Source organism: Cyanistes caeruleus, chromosome 21 (assembly GCF_971803275.1).
Source record: "Cyanistes caeruleus chromosome 21, bCyaCae1.hap1.1, whole genome shotgun sequence".
Lineage (NCBI taxonomy): Eukaryota > Metazoa > Chordata > Aves > Passeriformes > Paridae > Cyanistes > Cyanistes caeruleus.
The window spans coordinates 2696331-2723747 of record NC_141721.1 but is presented as its reverse complement, the minus strand read 5'-3'; the positions used below and the strand labels follow the sequence as shown (position 1 = coordinate 2723747).

General features: G+C 39.4%; 1 protein-coding gene across 3 annotated transcripts in view; it reads right to left on the bottom strand.

Annotated features, from left to right (window-relative positions):
• ZZEF1 (zinc finger ZZ-type and EF-hand domain containing 1) overlaps nucleotides 1–27366 on the bottom strand; it is a 55048-nt gene extending 27682 nt beyond the window's left edge. For 2 of the 3 annotated variants that reach the window (XM_023939502.2, XM_086859002.1), the window contains exons 1-26: nucleotides 27001–27366; nucleotides 22762–22906; nucleotides 21539–21733; nucleotides 20453–20624; nucleotides 18851–19050; nucleotides 17612–17822; nucleotides 15958–16074; nucleotides 15566–15744; nucleotides 14423–14521; nucleotides 13246–13337; nucleotides 12127–12275; nucleotides 11408–11519; nucleotides 10099–10314; nucleotides 9506–9606; nucleotides 9000–9169; nucleotides 8109–8242; nucleotides 7739–7809; nucleotides 7184–7298; nucleotides 6440–6599; nucleotides 5367–5488; nucleotides 5143–5253; nucleotides 4329–4495; nucleotides 3653–3734; nucleotides 2842–3043; nucleotides 1709–1857; nucleotides 1118–1358 (exon numbers count right to left, since the gene is read on the bottom strand). In XM_023939502.2, the coding sequence (XP_023795270.2) occupies nucleotides 1118–1358; nucleotides 1709–1857; nucleotides 2842–3043; nucleotides 3653–3734; nucleotides 4329–4495; nucleotides 5143–5253; nucleotides 5367–5488; nucleotides 6440–6599; nucleotides 7184–7298; nucleotides 7739–7809; nucleotides 8109–8242; nucleotides 9000–9169; nucleotides 9506–9606; nucleotides 10099–10314; nucleotides 11408–11519; nucleotides 12127–12275; nucleotides 13246–13337; nucleotides 14423–14521; nucleotides 15566–15744; nucleotides 15958–16074; nucleotides 17612–17822; nucleotides 18851–19050; nucleotides 20453–20624; nucleotides 21539–21733; nucleotides 22762–22906; nucleotides 27001–27336 (4048 nt within the window). In that variant the 5' untranslated portion in view covers nucleotides 27337–27366. The remainder of the gene's footprint in view (nucleotides 1–1117; nucleotides 1359–1708; nucleotides 1858–2841; nucleotides 3044–3652; nucleotides 3735–4328; nucleotides 4496–5142; nucleotides 5254–5366; nucleotides 5489–6439; nucleotides 6600–7183; nucleotides 7299–7738; nucleotides 7810–8108; nucleotides 8243–8999; nucleotides 9170–9505; nucleotides 9607–10098; nucleotides 10315–11407; nucleotides 11520–12126; nucleotides 12276–13245; nucleotides 13338–14422; nucleotides 14522–15565; nucleotides 15745–15957; nucleotides 16075–17611; nucleotides 17823–18850; nucleotides 19051–20452; nucleotides 20625–21538; nucleotides 21734–22761; nucleotides 22907–27000) is intronic. The other variant, XM_086859003.1, reaches the window with a different exon arrangement.
• Nucleotides 27367–27417: the final 51 nt, after the last annotated feature.

The following is a 27417-nucleotide window of genomic DNA, read 5'->3' as shown; positions in this document are numbered from 1 at the left end:
AAACTAAAAACCTGACAGATCTGTTTCTATTCAAACTGCCCTGACAATGACTATAGAGAAAAAGATTCTTATTCAGTCTTCCCTCTTCTATTCACCCTTTCTATGTTTTTTTTCTCCTGTATTCTCTTCAGCATCCTTTCTCCAGACTTCCCATAGCACAGGTGAACATGGGTGCTGATATCAGCCTGCCCCAGCACAGCCAGCAGATGAAGATACTGACAGAACAGTAAATTAATTTAACACTCATTAATATTTGTCCAGTTTTCCATGTCTCTCAGAAAATGAGCTCAATTGTCAGACAGAGACAAAATGACTAAAGGCAGTAACCACATTAGTCATTAAGTCAGTCTTTGTGTCAGTCATTTTTACTCATAACTTCACTGCTCAAAAAATAGCTCAATCATTCTGGGAAAATGTAAAATGTTTAGTGTCAAAATTATGACAAAAAGTGAAAACCTAAAATTAAATCCTTCAAAACCAAGTAACATCTTATTATCCAATACTTCAAACATATCAATAAACTTAATGGAAGGATGCTGTAAGTCAAAAAGTTGCTCATTTTACCTACTGAAAAATACATAAATTGTAATACAATGGTCAGCAAGTTAAAAGCAAAACATTATCTTCTATTGGGAAAAAAAAATAAAATAAATATATATTCTGAGGATGGCAGGTTTGATTTCCACAGAATGGTATTTTGGGAGATAATTCACACCTCCTCCAACCCCAACAGTTAATAACAGAAGTTGTTGCTGGCTTTTTAGAAAAGGTACAACGTTGAAAATGATCCAAGAACTTCTAATAACTGGAACCACATTGTTCTGAATTAAAGCCCCAGAGGACATCACTACCCTCTTTAGATATAGCTTTACAGGATTAGTAGCTTCTGATGGTATTTAATATTTTGCCAGTGTTCTGAAGACAAAAATATATGTTAATAAAAAAAACCACTCTAGAGAGAAAGCTTACCTAGTCTGCCTAAATGACACCTTTCTCCAGAACATTTTTAAATTGCCCCACTAAACTAATTTTTAAATGTTATAAACTCAGCTGTAAGAGAGCCCTTTACAAACTGTAAGTCTTCATTATCAAGATAATCTAATAATATTAGAGTTACCATATTTTTGAAGCTTCTCAAATAAATCTGGAGTGAGATACACCAAAGCAGCAAATGTTGAGTTCACAGCTTGATCAACAGTAGAACCAGCAACTATATGTGTCTTTGGGGTCTGTTTTTTACATGCCTGTATAAGTCCTTTGAAAAGTTCAGATTTTTGCCCACTGAAGTCCTGGGCAGGATCTGATTTTGCAAAGTCGATAAGAAAGTTACGGCAGACGTCGTGGGGAGAGCTCCGAGCCTGCAGAGAAGGGAACAACACATCAGCTTCAATACTGCCTGAGAAAAAAACAGGAGCTGCAACTTGCAGTTTACCCACTGCAGTTGAGCAAACTGATCAATAAGAGACATCCCTGCACCAGGTGGGGAGTGAATTAGATGATCTTTGATGGAGTCTCCAAACCATTTTTATGATTCCATGAAAATGGGAACTAAAAAAGGGCACAGAACAACAGTTTCTTTCCTCCTTGATATTTGAATCCAACAGCACAAATGACCACAGGTTTGGCACAGCAGCATGTGCTTAAAGGCATTCCAACTCCAAATCCACAGGGATTTCATGCCAAGGGAACACAAGCAGGGGGTGAGTACCTCGTTTTTGTCTTGGTGCTTGGCACTGTTTTGCTTGGCTCCTGGGAGTGCCTCAGGACACATCTGATGCCTGAAGACAGGTTTCCACAGAGGAGAATTAAGAACCGATGTTACTTTCAAAGGAGGTAAGTCTGCTTCACTACCTAATTCTGCAAGAAATTCAGAACAGATCCTTCAGTTACTAAATAATTTTCTTCATTTTTACAGATTAATGAAAATAATAAATGTTAAATATCTAGTAGGGGAAAAAAACTGACACACAACAAAAAGTTAACGTAAATAGACAGAACAAGTAATTTAACAATGTTCTCTATTTTTCTAACATGGTAAAGAAAACTGATGTACCCTTTCATCAATACCTTATCTCATAGTGATGATGTTACAATATGAAAGGATTTTAAATTAAACATTTTCACTGTATTATAACTACAGAAATTTTCTGATTTAAAACAGTTTAAAAGCTATCTCTCCTACTAAACACCTAATTTGTTATATGCAAGCATGCTTATGTTAAGAAAGGAAGAAAATATTCTCAAACACTTCAACTCCCTGAATTCACAGGTAAATAGCTGTCTAATTTTCCAAGGTATATATGGACCACCTGATAGGAGCAAGAATTCTTAAACCTTATTTAATTTCTCCTAAGTGGTGGATGGATTCAGATTTAGGAAGCTAGAGAGAAGTGTTCTTGTTTTTAAATTAAACATTAAATATTTTTTCTAAATTTATTTTGCTTATCTTCAAGGTACAAATCCTAAGTTAATTCCTTAATTACTGGAATTAACCAAACTTAACTTGTGACTTCAAATTTCATTCAATACCAAATGCTCATGTGAAACTTATAATCATTTGTGTCCTAAGCCCTCATTTTTTCAGTTTGTTGTCTCCAAATTCACACTCCCAATATGGGGTGGATGACAGCACCAGGGAACAAGTTTAAATGGCAAAAATAAGAACATACTACTTCAAAAATGTAATTTATGGTTACTCCCGTGTGTCCACATATTCCACGGACTTGCAACACGGCAAATCCTCCATGTTCACGTGAGAGAAACACAAAATGAACTTCATTTTCCAGTGGGATTCTCAACATGAAATGCTTGGCTGGAAGCTGTGGGCAGGGAGGCACTCACCTCGCAGGGATTTGAGGGCCATGCTCCGGGAAGCCAAGCGCCCCATCAGCCGGGAGACAAGCAGCTGTAAATCCAAGCCCCAAGACACCGCAACGTCTGGGAGGCCGTAAGCAGTGACGGAAAACTTGTAGCCCCACTCATTATTGCTGCTGTCAGAGTGAAAGAGAAACTGCAGCCGTGGGCCAGCCTTAAAGGTCACTTTCTACAGAGCAACAAAACAGTCATTTTGCCAAATATACATGACAGGAAAACGTTTCAGGGTAATGAACTCCCTTCAGCAACTCTGGGGTTTCAGTATTATGTTCTGGCCATAACAGATCTAATTTCCCCCACCATCTCAATGAGAAACCCACAGTACTCTAAGCAGGTAAAATTTCTATTCAAGAGCTCAATGAGCAATTTTATATATGATTGAGCTTTAAAAGTCAGACCCACAAAACAGAAGAGCAGCACCCCATTTGAGGACACAGCACAGCCTCAGGAAGGGCCACACTTATCTTATGATATAAAAACTTGCAAGGGCAGAGCAAATTTTACCCATGTATTATTGGCAGTTAAACATGATTATTTCTTTGCACTTTAACTGATTGTTCTTTTGATAACAGGAGCAAGGAGGGATTCTTTACTCATTCACTCCTTTTATTTGAAGCATTTCAGACTTTCTTCCCCATCTCCTGACTCCCACCTAAGAAACCTAATAAACACACCCATGCACAAAAGCACACATCTTTTTACATAGGATTCCTCAGGAATCTTAAGGACTTCCTAAGAATGGATAAATAATTTGGTTCAGAATTTTAAAGGTGCTCACCTTAGGCCATTTCTCAGTGCCAACCTTTGTATCGTAACGAGTTTTTGCCCCTCTGGCATCAGTAAACTCCAGGTAATCATACCTGTGAAAATTGCAATTCATTACTTCCAAATATACTTTTTAAGTTTTGTGGGAGAATGGTTTTGCTTTTGGATTTTCACAAGTGCTGTATCTAAGTGCACCCTGTCACTTCTTCCTGAACCACACCTTCATGTGACTGCTAAGGAATTGATTTCATGTTTCAATGCAGAAGTCCCAGCAAACACAGATCTGCTGGACTGCAGGACTTTGGAATTGATCATGGCTGCCAAATCTAACATCTGGCAAATGCTTTAACTAAGGAGTAGCCCGATGTGTTACCAAGAGAAACCAAGCCAGGAGAAATGGGCAAAATAAATACCACAAGCACAAACTGTGGTGGTCACAGCGTTATTATCAAACAGATCAATGCCAAAGGAAGCAAAATTCATGTGAACAGCATGTCTGTACATTTGCCAGCAGAGGTAGCTTTCAGCACCTCTCTGAATGACCTTTTGAAGGTCATTCAAAAATACACATTGTGTATTGCTCTGGACAATGAAGAAATTGAAATGCCATGTGTGGAGTGCACATTAAAACATTAATTGCCCCTCTGTAAACAGATGCTGGAATTTAACACAGCACAAGATTAAATTACCTCCTCTCAGTTTCACATTTTTCATCAAATTCCACCTCAAAGTAAGTTGCCCCATGACACAGGAAGACTGAGACATCATGGCAATTATTTTCATAGTTATGAGGTGATTCCATTGTCCATGTTCGCAATACAACAGGCTGCTCCTGCTGCCAGCTTTCCATGTCCATCTGTACAACAAAAATGCATTCTTAGATACAAAGGTAAGAAAAAAACAGATTATCACACTAGATTTTTGTGTCTATACTTTTAAGTTGCCAGATGTGCACACAAATGGCATTTAAAAGCGTTGATTTACGCTGAAATTAGTTCTGAGGACATCTCTGGTAACCAAAATAAGGAAGCATTTCTAAAGCAGAACTCACCCAGTCTACTGCAGGAGGAGACTCAGGAGGAGACTGCCTCACCCACAAGTGACTACAATTCTCCAGTCATGACAAAAAGAGTCTGGATGACTAATGTAGATTTAAACATCTACACTACAGACATACAGACTTTATTTGCATCACCACAAGCAGTCAAGCTAAAAATGTTAAGTATATACTATTTTTAATTTGTTTTCCTCTTCACCCTCAGAATCCTCTCCTTCCTATCTACCTTCCAGGCTGCTCATTCTAGTTGCACTTTCTGACCCCTCTGCCCGTCTCCCATATCAGTTCTCATTCTTCACTCAGCATTTCATTACACACCTCACACTTTCAGAAGCTTTCTAGCTCTTTTCCCATGCTCACCAACAGAATCACCTGAGCTTTCCACATCTTTCTTGCAATTTTGCTTTTGTTTCACTGTGTTTAATAGTGCCTGTGTCTTTAGTTACCTTATGAGGTTCACTACAAAGGCTTCTCAGTGGTTCTATCAAAGTGCTGAATCCCTGTAGCAGAGTACAGTACGGAATGTCTAAAGTGCAAAAATCCAACAGGAAGATGACCTAGGAGGAAACACAGGGGTCATGAACATGCCAGACTCACAGCCATGCCACCCAGGAATAGGATAAAATCCTATTTAGGATTTTTATTAGGATAAAATCCAGGTGTCACTTACCAGCTGACGAGTTGCCATAGCAAAGACAGAGCTACTTATTTTTTCTACTATTGTTTTGCCACTATATTGAGATAAGAGTGACTGCAAAATTGTTCTGATATTTGACAGGAACTGGCCCACATCTAAAGAGGAAAAAAAAAAAAAAATCCTTAATAGCTACCTGAAGGATTTGCTCCCACAATTCACTTTATCAAACATCAGATGCATGGTGATGTGCACAAGGACAAATGCAGCAGGAAAGGATCTGCTGCCCCAAGGCTGCAACACCCAGCATTTCAGAGAAGTTTTCTGTGATATTTCTATTGTGGAAACAAGTCATGCTTATCAACAATATCACTGAAAAAATGAGTGATGAGTAATTTCATCAAACACTCCAAGATTGTTTCAACAACTTCCACGTATCCAGTAGTCTCCATACACTGCTAAGAAATGCAGCTGAAGTAACAAGTGAGGGTAGGAATTTTTAGCTACAGTCTTACTCCATTTTTAAATGTAAGACAGGAACACAGCAAATTTATTTATATACAAATAACATAAATATGATGTAATTTTACATAAAATTACACCTTTGCTAAGTATTTGGCCCAATTAAGTCAGCACTGAGCTGCTGCATTAAAAAAAACCCCTAACAATCCCCCTAAAAAAACCCCTACAAAACCCCTTGGATGTACTCAGCTTCTTAAACAAGTTCCCTTCTTCTTGCTATTACAAACATCCAAGAAAGCACACATCACCACCCAGGAATTTACAAAAATAAGGGATGCTAAGAAAATTAAATGTTCAAATGAAAGCCTGTAACTATTTATTGTTTGGGGTTTTTTTCAGTATTTGGCCTCCAAAACTGAAATGTTTTCTGAAGATTCTCCCAAAGTAAGATTATAAGTACAGCTAAAATTCCAAGTTGCTTAATATGCCTACTAATTACTTCCTAGAGAGATTAAAAATGCTATGACAGTTCTGAGTATGCCTCAGGCAACCTTTGGTGATCCCTAATTATACTGCAATTTGCAAAATCACATTTTAAAATCCTGTATTGCACCATATTTAATTCTGTATTCAATCCCAGCACTTACAGTTTTTAAGTATTTCTACTGCAAGATCCTTGGCTGAATTATCAGTGCCTTTAAGCTGCAGATAGCACCAGGAAAGGAGGCTGCCCTGAACAGACCAGAATAAGGAAGACAAGACAGTGCCACTCTCTTGCTGTGCAAGATCCAGCATCATCATTTCACACTGGAAAATAAGGAACATTCATGAATGTAATGGAGCCTCTTCTGCTGCAGCATGACACACAGCATGCACCAAAGTAAACTGGCATGGACACAACCATCCCACTCACCCCAGAAAAAGATGAAATGCAAATGACAAGCAGCATGTAACACCATGTAGCAAGTGATGCGCTTTGTTTTGATGTATCACCATTTTAAATAGGAACAGCTACATATGAGTCACTCAATGTTCTCAGCACAGTTTTTCTGCATATGTAAATAACCCTCCTCCATTTCCACCTCCCTTAGTGACATGCCCAATCCTATCCTCTCAAAATGTATCCCAGTGTCTCTCCATAGAGTCTCCTCAATGCTATGGAAAAACACCACATCTTACATATTTCATACTAAAAAAATATTATTCACTTCCTACTCTACTATTAGTTAACTAAATGTTAATGCTTAAAGGAAAACACTCAACTGGTTGGAAAAGCTAATCCTACTGACATGCACAGCCATGAATAGTTGTATCCAGAAGGACAGGGAAGATGCTTGTGATTTGAGTGCCTACAAAACTCATGAGAGAGAAGCAGGAGCAAAACCAGTTACCTCTCTTGCTGCCACAAGCAGAAGGGTGTCCATGACTGATAATACTTCACTTATGTCAAAATCTGCAGAAACTCCTTTTTCTGGTAACAATAAGAGTCCACCTGGATCTTGATCACTACAAAACAAATATATTCTTACTAACCAACAAGGAGTTCCAAACAGTTCCAAACCAGAAATTTAGAATTTTTGTGTCAGTAGAGATTCTACTGTATAATTACAATGAAAATCGGAAGTTTGTGTTCTGATGACTCCAGACTAATTAAATCAATACCAACCATCAACACTGACAAACAATTACTTAAAAAATTGGAAGACAGCCTAGGAGAAGCCTAAGAGCAAAATACTGTGATTTCAGCACCAACCTTGGCCAGTGTTTTATAGAGCTATTCAGTTAATAAAAATATTGAGTAGTAGCATGTCCTTTCTAAACAACATTAGCTGATTACTTCAGAGAATTATTGTCCAGGGGAGTAATGTTTCTAAAAAGGATTAAATACAAACTTATTAACAATTGTGGGGTATCAGACAAATATTTTCAATTTCAGGATCCCTCACCTGAAGTGGGTACACAAGGATCTGAAGGCAAGATGTACAGATTGCTTATGTTCTTGCTCTGTGATGTTTTTCTAGAAAAGGAAAAAGATTTATTTTTATGATACATTCTGTTTTCCTCCTCTATGACAAAGAATTCTAATTTCTGTGTTCTATTATTCATTTTTGGTAAGAAAGGCAGGGTTAGCTCTTCTTTCTTTGGATAAGCTGCAGAGAGAAAAGGGGAAGGGTAAAAAGAGGCAAAGAAAAAAAAAATAAGGTTTTTTTGAATGGGACAAAGTATGTATTATTTGAGAATAACAACTCAGATTTGTCCTCTTTTCTGCATAAAGAAAGCAGGCACTAAACAAACAATTTCTCATTCAATGTTTACCATCATGGTGAAGAGCTGGTGTCGCCTGGTCTGTCTATCTGGGAAAAAAACTGCTGCTCCACTGAGTAAGGTGTTCTTAACTTCCTCTTTCAGCATTTTCATTGGCATGAAGTTACTGTCCCCCATATCCACTACTGCTCATACAAAAAGGAAACAAAATTACAAGTTCTAATTAATACCCCATCTAATATGTTAGAGGCATAACTGAATTAAATGTTAGTCTACAGAACTTCAAGCCCTTGCAATCCCATTATACACACAGAAAATGAGGGGAAACTTTTTAACTTAGAGCAAGAAATATTTATATTAAGAAAGAATATATCCATTCACCACGTAAATGAATTCTAGGAAGATCATAACTTGACACCCATCAAAGCAAATAAAATTTTCAAGATGACAGATTCTATATAAAGTGTTTTCCCTCTAGCTCGCTTTGCAGGAGACTCTTTAAATTACACTTGAATAGAGAGCGTGCCACCCTACTTCCAATGAAATCTAATGTGTAATTCCCACTCTCTTCACTGGATCCAGAATCTTCCCTGTGCTCATGTAAACCTCACAGTCTACCCATGAGCTCATCTATACTGATATGCAATATCACAAATTAATAAACCCAGTAATGCTATAGTCAAAGGGTCACATTCCCTGGTGGTACAAGCAGGTGACAAGCTCAAAAGGAGTTTTCTATTGCAGCTGTTTCCAGACCACATTGTCAGAAAGGCTACAAAACCATTTCTTGGGGCCAAAGAAAGTTTCTAGTGATAAACTAAGTAACATACACTGACCTGAAGGAGAAACAAAGGAACAGGAGCTGACTTGGCCTCTAGGAATGAATATCTTTTCCCAAACTTTAACAGACAAAATAGTCAATATATATTGAATGAAAATTACCTTCACACAAATGTCTATAAAGCTCTTCTGCAGCTTCTGTGTGACCAGCTGTTTTGCTCTGAAGAGTTTCTTGAGGTTTAGCAGTTTTATTATCTCCAGTAAGTACCGAGAAGCAGCTCTGGAGAAGCTGCAACAGCAGTGTTTGAGCAAAGATACATTCTTCCCTTGGGCTGTAAAAAGATATATAACAAATAGAAGCAAAAACTAGAAAAGCAGCTCTTCTGCAACAAATAAGTATTGCTATGAAAGTCACCATTTCAGATAAATAAAAACGACTGAGTAGAGACATGTAGCCACAGGAAGTGTTGCTACCAGCTCAATTAATCTACAGCTCGAGCTTCCACATAAATTTATAGTTAAAAGTCCATATGGCAGCAGTAGGGAAATGTTATTTATGTAAATGATGTAGTTTAGGAAGAACAAACTGCTGTAACTAAACAAAGCAAATTTTATTTATACACACACACATACTGATTAGTGCTTCAGCAGACACTAAAGAAACTTACTTTTGGTGCAGTTTATTGTAAAAATTCCAGAACAGCTGCAAATCAAGGCCTGTGAAATCTAAAAATGACTTGTATTTTAATCCACTCTCCTTCTGCTGAACCTTAAAAAGGCAAAGAAAATGCAGGATGGAAAAGTTAACTCTATACAGAACACACTTATGAAACATAAATCCCTGAGCTTAAAGGAAAGCACAGCCAACTTTCCCATAAATTTGCACCTAATATGAATTCCAGTTTAAGTTCTTTCATGGGTATTCTGGTGTCTAGATGTGACAGTTCATGCTGAAACCTTCTTATTCACAGAATCATCCCCTCTTTCTGCATTTCTAGGAACCCACCCCTTTTCTCCACCACCAGAAGACTTTATAACCTCTATCTCTCCATCTAATTTAATTGGAAGTAATAAACCTTCAGCAAAACTACATAGAATTCTATTTTTCAGCAATAATTTTTTTTCCACAGCATGCTTTTTAACCCTTGGTAAAAGTACCCCAACTTTTCTTTGCCCACCCATTCACAGCTACTGATTACACAGCCTTATTCCTTTTAGCCTGGCAAAGAGAAGCTTAAAAAACCCTAAGAAGTAAAAATACCAGGTCCTGTGCCAGCTGCTGGATGAAATAAAGTGTCTTCAGGAGCAGAGTTGTGCCACAAACTGTGTCATCCTCAGTTTTCTTGCACTGCAGGCAGCTCATGGTCCTGCAGGGTTCATCTCGCAGGGGCCGCAGATACCCCAGAACGCTCAGCCCTTGGACCCCGAGCCGTTCTGCTGAGTCTTGTCTTGTGCACAAGAACTTTATCATCAAGTACTAGGTGGATATAAAAACAGCACAAGATTTGGGTTTAAAAGTTGGTATAAATTGGGCTTTTAAAAGGCATGAGTGCATGTAGGTGAGGATTGAGGGGGGAAGCCTTGGTCTCTTGTCTATCACCTCCAGAGGTTTAAAGTACTGAGCCTGAGATTCAGACTAAGTTTGATCTCTCCCTTCTTCCAAAAAGTCACAGGGATGGTTCTGTGACCTCTATAGGTGCCTGCAAAGTTAATTAATTCATTCCCAGTTCATTCATTCTGCACTGCTCCTCACTGCCACAGCTACAGTATTCTTGCAGGTTAAGGAATTATTAGCTGCATTTAAAAGCAAGCAGAGGGTCAATATGGAATATTTAAAATATACTTTGATCAGTCTGTTCTCAGTAAGGTGCAGAGCACATAACTGAAGGAACAGCAAGTCCTGCCAGCCACATGTACTCAGTTACTCTGCAGCAGTGACTTAGTAAGCAGCAACAGAGTTAGAAAAAATCCCAGCTGACACAACAGTGCCACCAATTCTCTTAATTCCCACAGTGCAGATGGATGGGGGAACTACAACAGCTGATTCCAGAATCATGATGTGAAATGCAACATTCCCTACAAATGCACCAAGCACTACAAATCAAAACCATCTTCTGCCATTCTCAAAATCAAAGTCTCTATTCCCCAGGGACAGCAGCCTAACTGATGGGAACACTTTGTAATTGTTTGCCCACTGAAACATGGACTGAAGAACCTGGCTCTGAAAGAATAAATGCTATGACTACACAGTAGTTAAATGGTTTAGATACTAGAATAAAGCAATAATCATATTAAAACCAGTAGTCTGCACATTATCACATAACTTGCATTAAATTTGATGATGAAGCACCACTTAACTACAGCTATATATACATATGTGCATACAGAGAAAAAGAAAAAATTCAGAGGACAAAAGTTGAATTATTCATTTAACTAGAGGCCTATTAATTTTTTTTTTCTCTATACAGCAGAGTTCTCCCTCACAAAATAGAATTAGGTTTATTTCAGTTGGTACAATAAAGAGCCCCTGTTCATTATGACTGGGCCAAGGGGTTTTTGTGGGTTCCTACCTGGGAAATTCTGCATTGCTGCATTTTGACATCAACTTCATCCCATTCTTCTTCTACTTCAAACCAGCCAATAGGATCATCATCTCCCAGATCATCACATGAACAATTGCTCCTGTGTATAAAAGAATTTTTATTTTATTCTTTATAAAGAAGAAGTTTAGAGACATTGCAAAGCTGTTGATACTCTACCAAAATGCTTACAGCATGTTAGGGCTATAAAGATGAAGGAAGACAATAGAAAGTTTCACAAACCCAAAACTCTATCACATACAAGGTAATAAAAAAAATCAAGAAAATCTTTTCTTCTCATGGCCCTTTAACATCCCCTTACTCCTAAGCAACAGTTCTGAAAACTGATTTAATAAAACTTAATTAAAACTATTCATCAATAAAAAATATAATAAATTATATTTATTATAAAAAGAATTAAAAAAATCATATCATTGATCTGCATCCAAAACAGAGGTTTGTTTTGCTATATCCCTTTTGTAAAAGGCCTTTAAACCAAGTGGCTGAAAACAGCAGTTATATAAATATTTCATTCAACACATCAAACTGAGGCTCATTAAAATCAAATGAATAACAATTAAATGATGCACCATTTTTTAAGTCACTTGGAAGAATTCTCAGGAATTCTCAGTAATTCGAATAATTCCCTGCAAAACGATCAAATATAACACTTATTTCCCATGCAATGCATTGCAAAAATCCATTTCTACCTGGTTTTTAAAAACTGCTTGAATTCCCTCAGCTTCCATTTGTCGTAGCTCTCAAACCTTTTGAAGTGTTCCTCAGCATGGAACTTTTCTGAGGCACCGTTGTAGGCAAACACCAGCCCACACTGTGCTCCAATGGCACCTCGCCGGACCTGGAGGGACAAAGCCACAGCCATGCAGTAAGGAAAAAAAACCCAACTTATGGAAAACAACCAAATCCTGACACTCCTGGTCTCTGGAATTGCACAGGAAAATCAAACATATTTAAAGAAATGTTATGAAAGCTTCTGTAAGCCACTGAATTGTGATCATGTACAGGGTTATTATTTACTGTATTTATCACCTTGTCAGCACCCTAACTTTAACTAGTTCCACATATTAATTACCACTGTACTTTTGTTTTCTTTTTACATTTAAAAATGTAAACAAAACTAAGATCATGTTTCCCTATTAATATCACTACAATGCAAAACAACTCAGCTGCCTCTCCAGCTCCAGTTAGAATTTACTTGCCAGAAGTCCATTCAAGTTTAAATCAATTTGACACAGAAATATACATTGTTGCTCTGAGAATTAAATAATAATGTTGCTTTGTCTTAAGTAAATAAGTCAATTCAGCTGTTTTGCCCTAGCCATAAGATTTAATCACAAGACGTTTCTTTGAAACCAGGTAAGTCACATCAAATGTTCAAATTACATTGGTGTCTCCAAACAGATTTTGAAATACCTTCATCTAATCTGAACTCACATGCTTTGTATCTTGATACCTGCTATTCAGAGAGTCAAAAAGTCATTTTAAATATAAGATAAAAGACCTTGCATATAAATCTATACACTTCAAAGAGAAACCATAAACCAAAGAGTCTCTGGCTTGAGATATATATGGCAAGATATAGATAAAATCAATATAAAATGTCTTTACTACATGCTTGTGGCTCCCTGGAACAATTTAAGACCTCCTTTTCCTGAAGATCCCTGACTAACCCTGAAGAAAAACTCTAAAATAACAGAATTTCATAATCAATTTAAATTTCTGTTCATATAAAAAATATCCAAATTCAATTCCACCACTAGAGGAAAAAAGTAAGTCTTCTACTTCAAAAGCTCACAGCAACTACATACCTTTATTCTAATCTGTGTCACTTGAAATGAAGATTCAGTTCCAGTAGAAAGAATGATACTTGCTCTGGTTTTCCCAGTTTCAGTAAGAAAACCTAAAGCAGCAGTGGGAACAGAATGAGTTTGAATGAGTGCAAGGTGTTGGAAAGAGAATCCTGGGACTGTGGGCAGAAGGGGGGAAACAAAACCACAATGCTCTTCCAGTGAAATGCTCATTAGCAAATGTTTCCAAATAAAATCTTCTACTTAGAACATTGTATTTTACAAAGAACTCTCCAGGCAGTATCTCTCTGGGCACTACAATATCTGCAGCAGTTTCAAGAATATTTTCTTATTAAAGTTTATTAGTAATTCCCAAATATTACTTTGGCTTGTGGCTCTATTCACTGAACTCAGTGATTAGTCCCCCCAAACTGTGAGACACAAAACAACAGTAGACAAGCCACAAAATAAGTAAAGAATAAATTCAAATAATACACATGAACAAACAGAGGTGTAAAATAAGCATTTAGAATGTGCCTGGTTTTCTGTCACAATGGTTTTCATTTACCAGTAGCACTGCACAAGACAATAAACTATTTAAAAAAAAAAAGATTAGGTGGCATTTCACTTAAAAAGGAGGTCAAGAAACACAAATCTCTTTGTTTAGGTTGTATATAGTACATAAAAGCATTGCATTAACAAAGAGAGGCTTTAAGGGGGCATTAATAGGCACGTGCAGCGAGAATTTAAATGGTTTCAACAAACTCTCTCCCCACCAATATTTGGGAAACTAACAGTGATTCATGACTTCAACCCACAAAGTGTGCTCTAGTAGAATATTCCCTGTGTCAGCTCACTGCTGACATAGTATATTACATACACATATCACATAGTATATTAATAACGCTCTCCAAAATCCAATCTTTTTGTTTGGTTGGCTTGTTTTGACAATAAACTGGTTTATGAGAAATCCACAGTGCTGCAAAATCGAAGTTATAAATTGTTTTGGTTTGGGTTTTTGTTTGTTAGTTCACCTTTTAATTACAAATCTTCCATAACATAAAACTCTCAAGAATCAAATATATGTAAGTAAATATGGAACACCACCATGTGTTAACAATCATTATGTTTGGTGGACTCATCTGACTTAAATGATTTTATAATTATAATATTATGGATTTTAAATCCAAGTTCTTACCATCCCCAGTCCATGGCTCTACAAGGAGGTTTTCAGGCCCTGATTTATCTTCTTTTCCCTTTACATCACAGGCTTGCAGAGTGAGTCGTAAAGGCTTTCCTAAGTCAAAAAAATCAACAGGTTTACCAAATTCATTTAAAATGGTAAAATATATTTTCCAAAGTTCTTCATTCAGAACAAAAAAAATGGAAAAAATTACAATACTATGAAATTGTTACCACTGTCAGACCCAAAAAAGGAGAGGGAAACTGGAATATGAGAGATACATTAATTTAAAGTAGATAGTTTTAGATAGACAGAAGGACAAGGAAATTCATGACAATTAATGTTCCTTCAACAGTTGCCACACTTTGGAATTCACAATCCATGAAATACCACTTGTCTTACAAAAGGCATTAGCTACTCTGGGGAAAATGAACCAATTTTTTAAATTTTCAGAAGTGAACACCGATAATTATGAAATAATCCACGTGATCCTTGGCATAAGACAAGAAGTACTGAAAAAATGTACTAAAAGTCAAATAAAGGGTAAAATTCTTCATGAGAGACTAATGAGAATCTCAGAAGTTGATACCTGAAAATATACAGATTTATCAAACAAGTACAGGAAATAGAGCAAAATCACCACCTGATGCCAGACCATGAAAGCTCTACACTCATGACACACTCAGATTATAAACACTTAATTTTAACTCACCTTATAAAAGTGAAAAAAAAAAGAACCACAAAGAGATGCTAATGACATTACATTTAAAATGCATCTTAAATTTGCATGTGCCTGCAGGAGAGGGCACTCACTGGGGCTCACTCACACAAATGTCTTACTGGAAGAAGAAAAATACTTCCTGTCATTTGCCTTTTAAGCAACACAAACACCATCATCACCATCCTGATACAGGGGTCATGATCTACAAAGTTCATGTGTTCTCTCTTGAGAAGATCCTACTTGGTTTAACTCTTTGATCACAAAAAGCTGATTAATCACCAACTTTTCGGGCAGTTTAGCTGCTAGGTTGTGATTTCAGTTTAGACAGTTTTTAATAAAGAAGATTTGGCTAATTTTAAAACCCAACAAGTGGAACAATTCAAAGCTGTAGCTTTTCTTAAGCCTGTACAGGAAAGGATCCAGGATTGTTGCATTACCGTATTTATAGAGCAGGTTCTGCCTGACTGCTGCCATGGAAGAGATAAGTGAGAAAGCTTTGTATGGAGTGTCCAGATGGTCAGAGATGGCACAAAGGGAACTCAGCACTTTGGCAACACTCCCCCGGGCTAAGGCAAAGGCCAGGAGTGTCAGCTCCACCTCTGGAGTAGTACAACAACTGTGAAGGAAAACAACAGTGTGAAAAAACATTTGGGATATTTTGTTTTTCATTAAAGACAAGCTGCCACAGAATCTTTCAGGTGCCTGTTTCTTGATGTGTTTGTATTTTTCAAGCTACTTAAAAAAGAACATGTGAGTAAAGATGTAAAAATTTGATTTACAGACTCTTCTAAACAACTTCCCACTGCATGCATCAACCACACAAGCTCACCTTGTTATTCTGATAAGGAAGCTATCTACTTCTTCCAAAACATTTGGTGATAAGAAGCTTGAAAAATCTGTGGAGCCTGGTGTTAGGGATAGAGGTGGCATGTGCTGCAGTGCTTTCCTAGGAAAAAAGAGAAACAAAATGTCAGGAAACCAGGCAGAATTGGAGAAAAGAGCCTCCTAATGTGAATTAAACGCTTGAATCTTCATGCTTTGTGTGGGCAGGTTTTTGCAATTTGCTTCTGAATGCACAAAATCTATTTACACAGAGAATGTCTCCAAATGGGAACAACAGTATTGCATTCTAGGCAGGGAAAGTTCAATGACTGCTGGGTAATCTTGAATCTAGCCTCAATCTCAGATTTAATGAGACAAACATATCAAGGAATTTTAAATTAAATTTGTGACAGCACTAGAAATAGCTTAGTGTCCAAGCACTGCTTCATTTTAAATTGGTCTAGAATTGAGCAAGAGCTTGTGAATAAAGGGAATATTGCTTTGAAATTCCCTCCGAAGAATTAGAGAAACTAAGAGAGACACTTGTTAGCTCAAATCAGATTTTTCTGATTTACCAAAGATAATATGAAAACCCTTGAAGTTAGGAATTCTTAAGCAGTTTCACCAAAGTTATTCTAGCCAATACTGAAGTTTTCCCACTCAGTATTACAGTTATTCCATCCAGTTCTAAAGTCTGGCATTTTTGCTTTATAATTCTAAACACTGAATCCATTTCCTGGAAGCATGATTTTAGTCAGGATTTCTCCATTATTATTTTTTAGTGTTTTATTAGCTCAGTGCTCATGTTATATTTCTAAAGAAATATCTCAACTTCAGCAAAGCTGAAGGCCCTCAGTTTCAGCCAAGCCTGCAACTTTGGGCCTGTCTAAGGTGTGAGCACATATGAAGTTATCTAAATTTAAAGAGATTTCACAGATGACATAAATTAAAAGGCTTAGTGGACTTTAGCCTACAGGATTCATTAACCTAATGACAGCCCTGCTCTTCAGTGTGGTGACATCGTGCTAACTGAGCTCTACAAAAGCTGATGTGGGCGTGGAGAGGTTTTATTAGGATTCCAGTCCTTCAAGTCATCAAGTGTTTGGCAATCAAACAAGGAAATGTTACATAGAAAATGGACAATCACCAGAAACAAACATTTACATGGAGACAGTGCATATACTCAACTATAGTCCCATAAAATGCATGAAAAGTCATTACAAAAGCAGAAATCTGCTGAAAATTAAGCTAAATTAAGCTTCAGTCCTAAGGGAAAGATGTTAATTTTATTGATTATTAATACTGGACAAGAAAAATGAATTAATTTTAGGCTGTTCAAAGTCATTACAAGTAAATGGATCTGTGAAAAATCTATTTTCCAGTGTCCATTCAGTCATGGTTTAACAACTAGATTAGATGAAACAGCCAGGAGAATTACACTTGTTCAAGTAGGTGTGAAGGGATAGAAGAAAAACATCAAAAATCTGAACAATGAGACAGAAAAAGATGGTTTAAACACCTTCATGGAGGGAGTGGAAACCAGTTACACATGACAGATTGCTTACAAAAACCAGAACTATTTTTTTTTTTAAAAAAAATTAACAAGTAGATAAAATCACACCCCACGTAAGTTTGGTTTTTTTATTTACAGAATTACTTACTGAGTATTCTGTAAAATGGTGTGAACGAATGCTGGGTTTGTTTCCATGGAAGCTGTCACCAGAGAGGTCAGCAGGGACCAGTACCAGATGGCCGAGGCGTCGCACACGGACACTCCCACCTTCTTCACTCTCTGGTACCCCACAGCCCGCAGCCCGTGGATTCTGGTGTCACATCCATCACTAAGGCAACGCTTGATGTTTATCTGTACATCTGCCAAAACACAAAATGGAATTTTTTTTTTTCCTTTTTCCCCATTTCTTCTGCTAGATTAGAGCTAGAAGAATCCAGATATTCCAAAGATTAAATTAGGGTAGGACCTCTTAGAAAAGTAATGGTGGATATGGAACAGCACTGCCTGATATGGACAACCACAAACACTGTGCACCCTCTGATCTGGAAAATTTAGCCTCTGAATAAACAGACTGTGGATCTTTACAAATGCTATGGCTAGAAACTAGGAAAAATTGTAATAAAATATGGAAAATAGACTGTAGGTTATTTCACCAGTATTGTCCTACCTACATACATGCTTGTCTTGGAAGCAAGTGGTTGTGGAGATAATAGGGAAAAGGAGCAAAACCTAAAGGCCAAGTTTAAAATTACAAAAATATTTTCACACGAGTTCTTGACCATCTTGCACAGATGGCATTGTCCTGATTACTTTTGAGGAACAACATCCTTGCTGCCCACTTCTGTGGCAGTGAAAGCTCCTCTCAGGGAAAAGCATCTTTTGGAACTGAAGGAACATAATTCCTGAAGCTGCAGAAACCATCTTAGGAAGGAGCAGCTTTTCTTGATTGATTCCAATATAGCACCCACAGAGCTACCAGAATCAAAAATATCACTATTTAAAAGCATAAAACCTGCCTTACATTGGACCAACTTCAGAGTTTCAGTATGAAAGAAAAAAAACAGATTTTTTGCTAGATACTATCAGCCAACATATGCTTTCACTCTGTGAGCAAGGATATTTTAAAACTGCCCCATGTCTTCACATTGAAAAGCTAAAGCTGCATCTTTAGTGATTTTTCTCTTCAACCCTTAGCCCACATAACAGAGCACACGAGAAAGGCTCAGAAGACTCTTTTACAGGCTAGAAATTTCTCTGACCCAAGGACAAGGCCCAAAGCATCACCCCTCTTGACTGACACTTCAATACATCTCTCCATGATCTCCCCAACATTTCACCTTCCAAAAAGCACCAAACCAGTATCCCAATGGTATCTTTATTGACTCACACATCTGACTAATGTTAGCGTTTTCCAACAGTGTTACGTAGCCAGTGATATTGCTTGGAATGTGAACGTCTCGGACCTCCTGGAGACTGCTGGCATTCCTTCCCACTGCCACTGTGACTTGCTGTGGCATGTAACTCTGGTCATTAGCTGCCACTGCAATGGACAGGTGTCTCAAAACCACATCTGGTTTCATCTTTAAACTGAAAAGCAAAGAAGAGAAAATAGTTCTTGCAAAGAGAAGGTAAGTCAAACATTGTGCTTTTATCATAGTATTATATATATATGTATATATAATAGATACTATACTATTATTCACTCATTTTCCTTCTTCACAATCACAAATAAATCCTCTGAAATTTACCTAATGCTTCAGAGGTGTTCTTAACACCATAACATGGTGAATGAATCAAAAATTTTGATTTAGAAAACAGTTGCCTCTGAGAGCCTGTAGAATTTTCTATTTATATTTTCAACTCAGAATTCATCCCTCAGGAATAAAAATGCAACATCAATAAAGACCAAAATGAGGTTTGGGTTGTTTTTTTTTTCCTTTGAAGGACACAATCTTAGATTCACCACCACAAACAAAAACACTGAGCTGCTTCATTGAGCATTTCTGTTTCATGGAACTTCTGGACACTGGCAAAGTGTTATTCAGGTACCAACCACAGTATCTGTATTACAGCTTGGACAGCTTCTCAGTACAACAAGGCTGGGTGTCACCACAACACATACAGGCATTTTACAAGTGACCTTTTATTAGGTAGTCAAGGGTTTTAACTTCTATGTAGAGATTAATGACTTCTGCTTTTTTTCTGTATTCATGTGTCACTCATTAATTCCAGCTGTTTCCAGCTACACTTGTATTGGGTTTTGAGATGAGGTTTTAGCAGTAGGGGGCTACAGGGTGTGAGAAGTTGCTGGAGGCTGGAGCTGTGTCCCCATGAGGAGAGCAGCATGCCCTGGAGGAGGTTTGCTGGCAGGATTTGTGATCCCATGGGGAGCCCGTGCTGGAGCAGCCTTTTCCTGAAGGACTGATCCCCACAGGGGCCATTCACTTCAGATCAGCACTGGACAATCCTTGGGGGATTCCAACTCAGTATTCTGTGATTCTGTAACTGCACCCCATGGGAAGGACCCACACTGGAGCACTTTGAGGGGGACTGTCTCCCATGGGAGGGACCCCAGGCTGGTGCAGGGGAAGCATGTGAGGAGTCCTGCTCCTGAGGAGGAAGGAGTGGCAGAGCCAGCATGTGATGAACTGACTGCAGCCCACATTCCCCATCCCCCCGCGCCTCTGGAGGGGAGGAGATAAATTCTCTTCTGTTTTTCTCTAAGTGTGGGTAGAAGGGGGAGAGATTTAGTTTTGCTTCTCCTAACCCCACCCCTATTTAATAAATTTAACTAAATTCCCTGAATCGAGTCTATTTTGTCTGTGATGGCTGCTGCTGAGAGAGCTCTCCCTGCCCTTGACCCAAGAGCCTTTGGTTACATTTTCTCTCCCCTGCCCAGCTGAGGAGGGGAGTTATGGAGCACGCAGCCAGGATCAATCCATCACAACACCCCACTGGCTGTCAGGCTAAGCCCCAGCCCTCAGCTCACCGTATCCAGTGGGATCGAGCACTCCCGTCCGACTGCCAGAAGGAGGAAGTTTCTCCGTTTGTCATCTTGTCGATATCGGCGGAATTGGAGGAGGTTTCGATGTGTGTGTAGCACTTTGTGACAGACTTCAGCTTGTCTGACTCCTGGTTGCCATTCAGATCACTGGGGTATTCTGCAAAGAAATCACTCAGAATATTTTTCTTCGGCCTGTTTTGAGTATTGTTATACCTTTGTAAGAACTGTCTCACACAAATTAACTTGATGGCACAAAACACAGCCCCTGAAGGACTGCTTCTGAAAGAAACTAGGAGACAGCAAAGTTTCATTTCAGATGAAATTACAATAATCTCCATCTACCACTCTCAGTATGAAAACACCTCCATTCCCTGGAACTCAATAGCCTTTATCTACCTCTTTCATTACTGGCCTCACCAGTGCTTTATTATTTTTGTGCCCAAATACAGACAGATGAAAGGGAAAATAAATTATGATGGAGAAAACTTCAATTCCTGTATTTTAGTGAAAGAACAAAGCCCTCTCTTTCCCATGTAACTTGATCTATTTCAAAAGAAGTGCAGAAATCTGAAAATATCCAGTCAAGCTGTAAAGAAAAGGAGCCCTCCCTGCAGGGACCAGGCCAGTCCCATCAGATACAGTAAAAGATTCATCACCTCCAGTCCAAAATGATCAAGTATCTTTTAATACTGAGCAGTCAACTTCAGGAAACATCCGCTCTCACATGGAAACTAAGTTTCTAGCAACTAGTAGAGATACTTGACCAAACACAGAATATCACAAATGAGTAACCATCGATTCTGAAACAGGCCAGGAGAAAGATAAGAACATTCCAGAGCGTTACTCAGAAACGTTTCTGAATTCTGAAATTAATTTCTGTGAAATTAATTTCTCAGAAATTAATTTCTGTGCTTCAAAAAACCAACAAAAATCCACAGAAGCATGCAGAAAAACTTCATAAAATGTGAGGCATCTTAGGGCTGACACAGTAAAGAAAACTTTTCACTTTATCTGTAGTCTCCTTTTCAAAGCCATGGTCCATCCTGAAAGAGGAGGGAAGACATTGCATACCTCTCTCTTTTAGGAGCAGTCGATCCAAAGAGTCCTTCAGCACAGACGAGCGCATGGTGCAGATGTTGTTGAAGTACTCCAGCACTGGGTAAGGGATGGCAGTACTGGAAATGCGGTTCCGGTGCAAGAACCTCAGGATCATTGAGGCGTGAAGGCCCAGGCGCTCTTTCGATTCAGAAAATATATCAATAAACCCTAGAAAGAGACATTATTTCCTTAGGCACCACAGTGTAAGAGGGATATGAAACTTAGAGAATGTAGCTCAAGTCATTGTACATTCCCTACAGCAGGGAAAAGTGCAGGAAAATATTTTTGCCAGTGACTTGAAATGCCTGAAGGAGTTCCAATAATTACCAAAAAATCTTATGTTTATTTTGCTACCCCAAACCCTTACCTTCAAAATCTAAGTGAAGCAGTTGCTTGGTTAACAAGCTGAGGTGCTTGCATCACTCACCCTGAGTTATACTGAGTTTTCCCTTTGGCATTGTGGATTATTCCCAAAGAGATGCCTAAGGCTTTCCACCAACTTGGTCAGAAATGTCAGCTCCTGCACACAGCCACTCTGCATCCCAGTGCATTTACATGCAAACATTACTCTCTAAGTCCTCTCCTCTGACTTCTCTGTAGCCAATTCTAGTGCTTCTTGTCTGATCCTTTAAGGCAAATCCCCTTAACCACTTATCATCAAACACTTGGAAGGAAAGCCAGTAACTGACACTTATCCCAGAAATCAAATTCTGCAAACTGACGCTTTCTGAACTATAAACCATAAAAACCGAATAATGTTTTATCAGGATTTCAAATGCTGAATAACAATATAATAATAATACTAATAAAATATGTGACTCATCCCCTGGAATAGACTCCATGGAGGATTTATTCCTCCAGTTATCAAGCACAAGACTGCATTAGCTGGGCACTCACCAAAATTCTGCAAGGTACACTTTTCTGTCTGTGAGACAAACCAAACAGGGGTAAGACACTCCCTGGTCACACAGAGAAGGAAGCAGTGGTTATTTGTGAAAGGAAGTTCTGCATGTAATTCTGGGAAATGTTTAATTTACAGCAACTCCACTTGCTTGACATTAAAGAACCAAGAGCCTTCTGAAGGATGGTTTTGATAAGATTAGGACAAGCAATGATGTTAAAGCAATTTATTGAAGCAGCATCTTCTATGGGGCAGAGCTTGGGAAACCCTTTCTTCCAACCCTCTGCTGTCATACCTGGCACCAGTGAACAAGCTTGCAGTTGCCTGATTACATGGCTCAGCTCCCCCTGAAGATTTGCTCCACTAGAATTCTTGAGAGTCTCCAGCATATTCTCCACATCTACAGTGCCATCTCCTTCAGCATCAAATTGTGCAAAGGCCTGAAGAGTAACAAAAAAGGAAATTTATTTTATCATATTTCCTTAAAGCAAGGAATTTCATAGAAACCATAGCAACAAACTCTGTAACACTATTAAAACAAAATCAAAAGAATCCATCTCCCAAAGTATTGAATTCATGGTAAAAGGAAGCAGCCTGGCTAGAAATCTGCAGTGTTTGGCAAATTTGAAGGTATTTGCACTGCCTTCCTATAAAAGTCAGCTGGAGTCATGCTTAGGTGGAGACAGCCCATCATATACACCAGTGAATCAGCAGGATCCATCCCTGGATAGCTGGGACTGTAAGGAAGGTGTTCACCAAAAAGCTCCTCAGTTTAAGCATGGTTTGGTTCCAAAAGCCACACCTTCAATTACTCATCACTGCTGCATCCCTCTCTCACTGCATCCACTCAAATTCCTTCAGGGTTTACATATTTTCTTTATTTAAGAAATTGTCCTAAGAACAGGAATATTTTTCCATTTGATTTTTCCTTTCATAAACTGTCCTCCTGCACAAAATATCAGTTTAATATAGTTTGTCTAAGTATTGGTGAAAACAGTGGAGAGAATTAGAAAAGGGTTGGGATTTTTTTTTATTGAAGAGAACCACTGGCAGCTTTATTAACTTTGACCTTAATAAAATTTTTAATATAAAAAGTTGTGTTGAACATGTTCAAAAAGTAGCTCACACAGCATTTCACAACTTTGAACTAACAAACATACAAGGTATTCTTATTCAGCTGAGCCTATAAAACAGAACTAAGCTCATAAATAGAACTTTAACTAGCTATTTCAGAGAACTCGTGATCCAGTGACACACTGCTATTAAAAATCTGGCTATATTTTCACAATCAGATATAATTTTGAAACAAACTCCTGTTTAATTGCTAAAAATGGAACTTGTTCCAAAAGAGAAATGCAGTATTTCAGGAGCATCCACCTTTTTCATATAAATTTGGAATATACTTACAAAAGACATTTCTTTACAAGCAAGACTTGAGTCTCACTGCCCTGAACTTTGTATTCCAAGTTCAGCCACACAAGCCAAGTACATCTGGCCTCTAAGAACAGATGATCTCGCAGGTGTCTGAGTCAAGGGATCGCTGCTGCTCAGGAGGAAACTCCTGCTTCAATCTCTTGGTTTGTTACCTGATTATCAGATTTGAGGGACCATTAACAGTGCTATCCTGGAGAGTAGTAACCTGAAATGATTAGCTCAAAATAACCTGCCAATTAACCATGACATAATTACACCAGTAAAACGAGAGCAAAGTCCTCAGAAGACAACAGTACTGAAACACAGGGTTTTAGCTGACTAAAGCTCTCATGGCAATTCTGTGGCACAGAGCTGCATTTTAGCTTGGAAGCTTTATAAAGTCTTACTGTACACACAGCTGAACCCAAGCTAATAATGGTCACCTTTAAAAAATTATTTTGAGCAGCAAAGCTGGTGCTGAGCTTCCAGCATGGCCAGTCCAGCCCAGGCACTGGGCAGATCCCACAAAAAAACCAATACCTTTGCTTGAGGACAACAAGCCAGAGGGAATTAATTCTAATAGACATAACTCAGTTGACAAAACAATTTAATGTACAGTTTCAAACCAAACCATTCTCACCATTTTTGCTCATATTTGAAGTCAAACTGAACAAAAAAAAATGGACAAGTTTTGTGATGTTACTGGTGACAATAAAACACAAGGTAACAAGGCTGAATCTGCTGACACCTACTTTAAACCAATTTTTTATACTCTCACATAAGGAGGGATTACCACATATATGCTTTTCTTCACATCTTAATGCAGTATTTTGTTATTTTATTTTTAAATTCTTCCTATGATCTCAGGAGATTGCACCATAAAATTATTTTTTGACTGTTCAGTATAACTTAAACTCTGCATTTGACAAAATACACCATTTCCACTGCTATCCTGTACAATGGGGAAGAGAAATAAAAGTGGGGGGAAAAATGAGAGTGTCAACCTGTACTTAAAGAATTTTTTAGTTATGTGCAGGACTGGGACATGATACAATTCAGCAGCAGCCTCACACAACCCAGCTCATCCTACTCCTAAATAAAAGCAGTAACTCCACACAGTTCAACCCTGACCATGGAGAAGCATGGGAGAAGCATTTTTCATAGGAAATGGGTGAGAAGGTTGCTTGGAAATATGGCACATGGAAAAATCAGCCCCTGATCTCACAGCTCAGGAGCTGGATAGCACAACAAGATATCTGAAAGGTGACTTGGGAGAACTTCATCTTTCACCCTCTGCTCTCAGTAGAATTGCTGCATTAATGCTGCCAGCCAAAGCTGGCTACATGACATGACAGCAGCTAAAGCTACGAAGGATTCAGAGGTTCAGTTTATCTAGAAAACTGGTTTTCCATTTAAACATTGCTCATAAAACATTTGAAGTCTGTGCTCAAAGCCCTGCACTGTGAACAGAGAAACTGAAAGGGCAGATCAACCCTGGACTGTGTTGGACAGGACTCTATAAATATTAAAAAGTGAAAGCCCTGCCACCCCTAAACTGACTTCTCATCAGTGTAAAAGGAAAGCTCAAATAGCACAGCTCATGGGTTAGTGCCAGCTACAGAAACGATGACATCAAGGTTTTCCACGGAACTCTCAACATCTCGACTTTGCAGACCAGATGTGACCACATATCGGCGCCATGGTAAATCCTGTGACAAGCTTTTTCCCCACTCCCTAGAGCAGGAAATGAAACCAAAACAAATAGATTCTTCATGCAGAGGAGGACGTGAAATACAGACCATCCTCAAAATATTTCTGCAGCCCACAAAGCTCAGCTGTTTGTGCCAACAGGAAGAACCCCAGTGGACTAATTTCACCCTCGAAATGAAATGGGTGTGTTAGTGGCTCTTCTTGTAAAGGAACTGGAAGTGAAGGCAGCATTTTACCAAGCTACTTAAACCAGTCTGGTAAAAACACACCTATTTCTACATGAAAATGAATCTCCTTCCAGTTTCCAGAAGCCTTGTTCACCTGTCAGCACTGATTTGAGGCGTGTGTGTGTGTGATTTAACAGTTTACACAGTTATTCTGCTACTCGGGAGCAAAACAAAGACAGCAGGAAGTGACTGCTGAACCTCAGGAACTGCTTGCACTAAGGAATTCAGACACAGCCACTTTCTCGAGTGAGTGTGGAATTCCCAACAGGGTATTCTGCTGCATTTTGGATTGCTACAGAGTAAAGCTAATGCTTAAGTGTTCTTAAATTATCAAATTATCTATATCCTTTCCCAAAGAAGAGAAAACTGGAAATCCCAGCAGAAAGGAAACTACTCTCTTCTACCATTAAAACCTGACCCTAACAACTCCTGCCAGGGGTTCTCTGTTATATTACTTTCTTACAAGTTTTCCAAAAGTCCTACTTTACATAAAAGATATACTTGACAATTTCACTGCTGGTTTCAAAAGGCTACAATAAAACTAAGCGTGGTAAACTTTCACTTGCTGATAAAGCTAGTAAGTATCAAGCAGAATTACTCAGGCAGGATTTCCTACCTGCGCTCTTGGCTGCACCAACAGTAGCAACAGCAGAAACAACGCTGTAAAAATACCCGTTTGCTTTTTACGTGGCTGCTGAGCACGATTACTGATAACTGACAGAAGTTGTTTGGTTTTTTTTAAGGAGTATCTGCAAGCTGACAGGCTGTATATCAACAGCAGCAGCCGCTTTTCCAAACTTGAGCAGAACCCTCTGGCCTGGCCTCTCCCCATGTACCCGGACGCGTGTCCGGAGCCTCCAGGGTCGTGTGGATGGTCACGGAGCCGGTGCCAGCGCCCACACCGAGGGCTCGGGGAGACCGACCCGCAGCAGAACCCCGGAGGTTCCCCCGCCTCCCTTCCCCCGGTGCCGACCAACCCTCCGGCCCGGACAGGCGGGTCCCTGGAGGGGACTCCCATTCCTGGAAGTGTCCAAGGCCGGGTTGGACGGCGATCTAAGCGACCCGGTTTACTGGAAGGTGTCCCTGCCCGTAGCAGGGGCTGGAACGAGACGGTCTTCAGCGTCCCTCCCTGCCCGAGCTATTCCATGATCGCTGCGGACGGATCGCTTCCTGCCGGCTCTCACCTCCTCGCTCTCCCCGCGGGACCCGGCCGCCAGCCGGGACACACTCTCCAGCACCTCGCAGAACTGCTCCAGGCTCACGGCCTCGTCGCCGCGGCTCAGCCGCTCCTCCAGCCATCGCACCAGCGCGCTGTGGTGCCGCGACACGAGCGGCTCGGGCAGGGCCGCCTCCCGCAGCCGCGCCGTGGCCTCCCGCAGCCGGGCCTGCTCCAGCAGCACCTCGGCCGGCGGCAGCGCCGGCGCGGCCGCGCCGGGTTGGGGAGCGCCTGCCGCCCCCTCCATGCCCTCTTCGGCGCCCTCCTCCTCCTCCTCGCTGCTGTGGCTCGCCGCCGTCCCCATGAGCCGCTCGAGAGCCGCTCGGGAGCCCCTCGCAGCCGCCGCGAGTGCCGCCGCTCCCGCCGGTCCCCGCCCGGCCCGGCC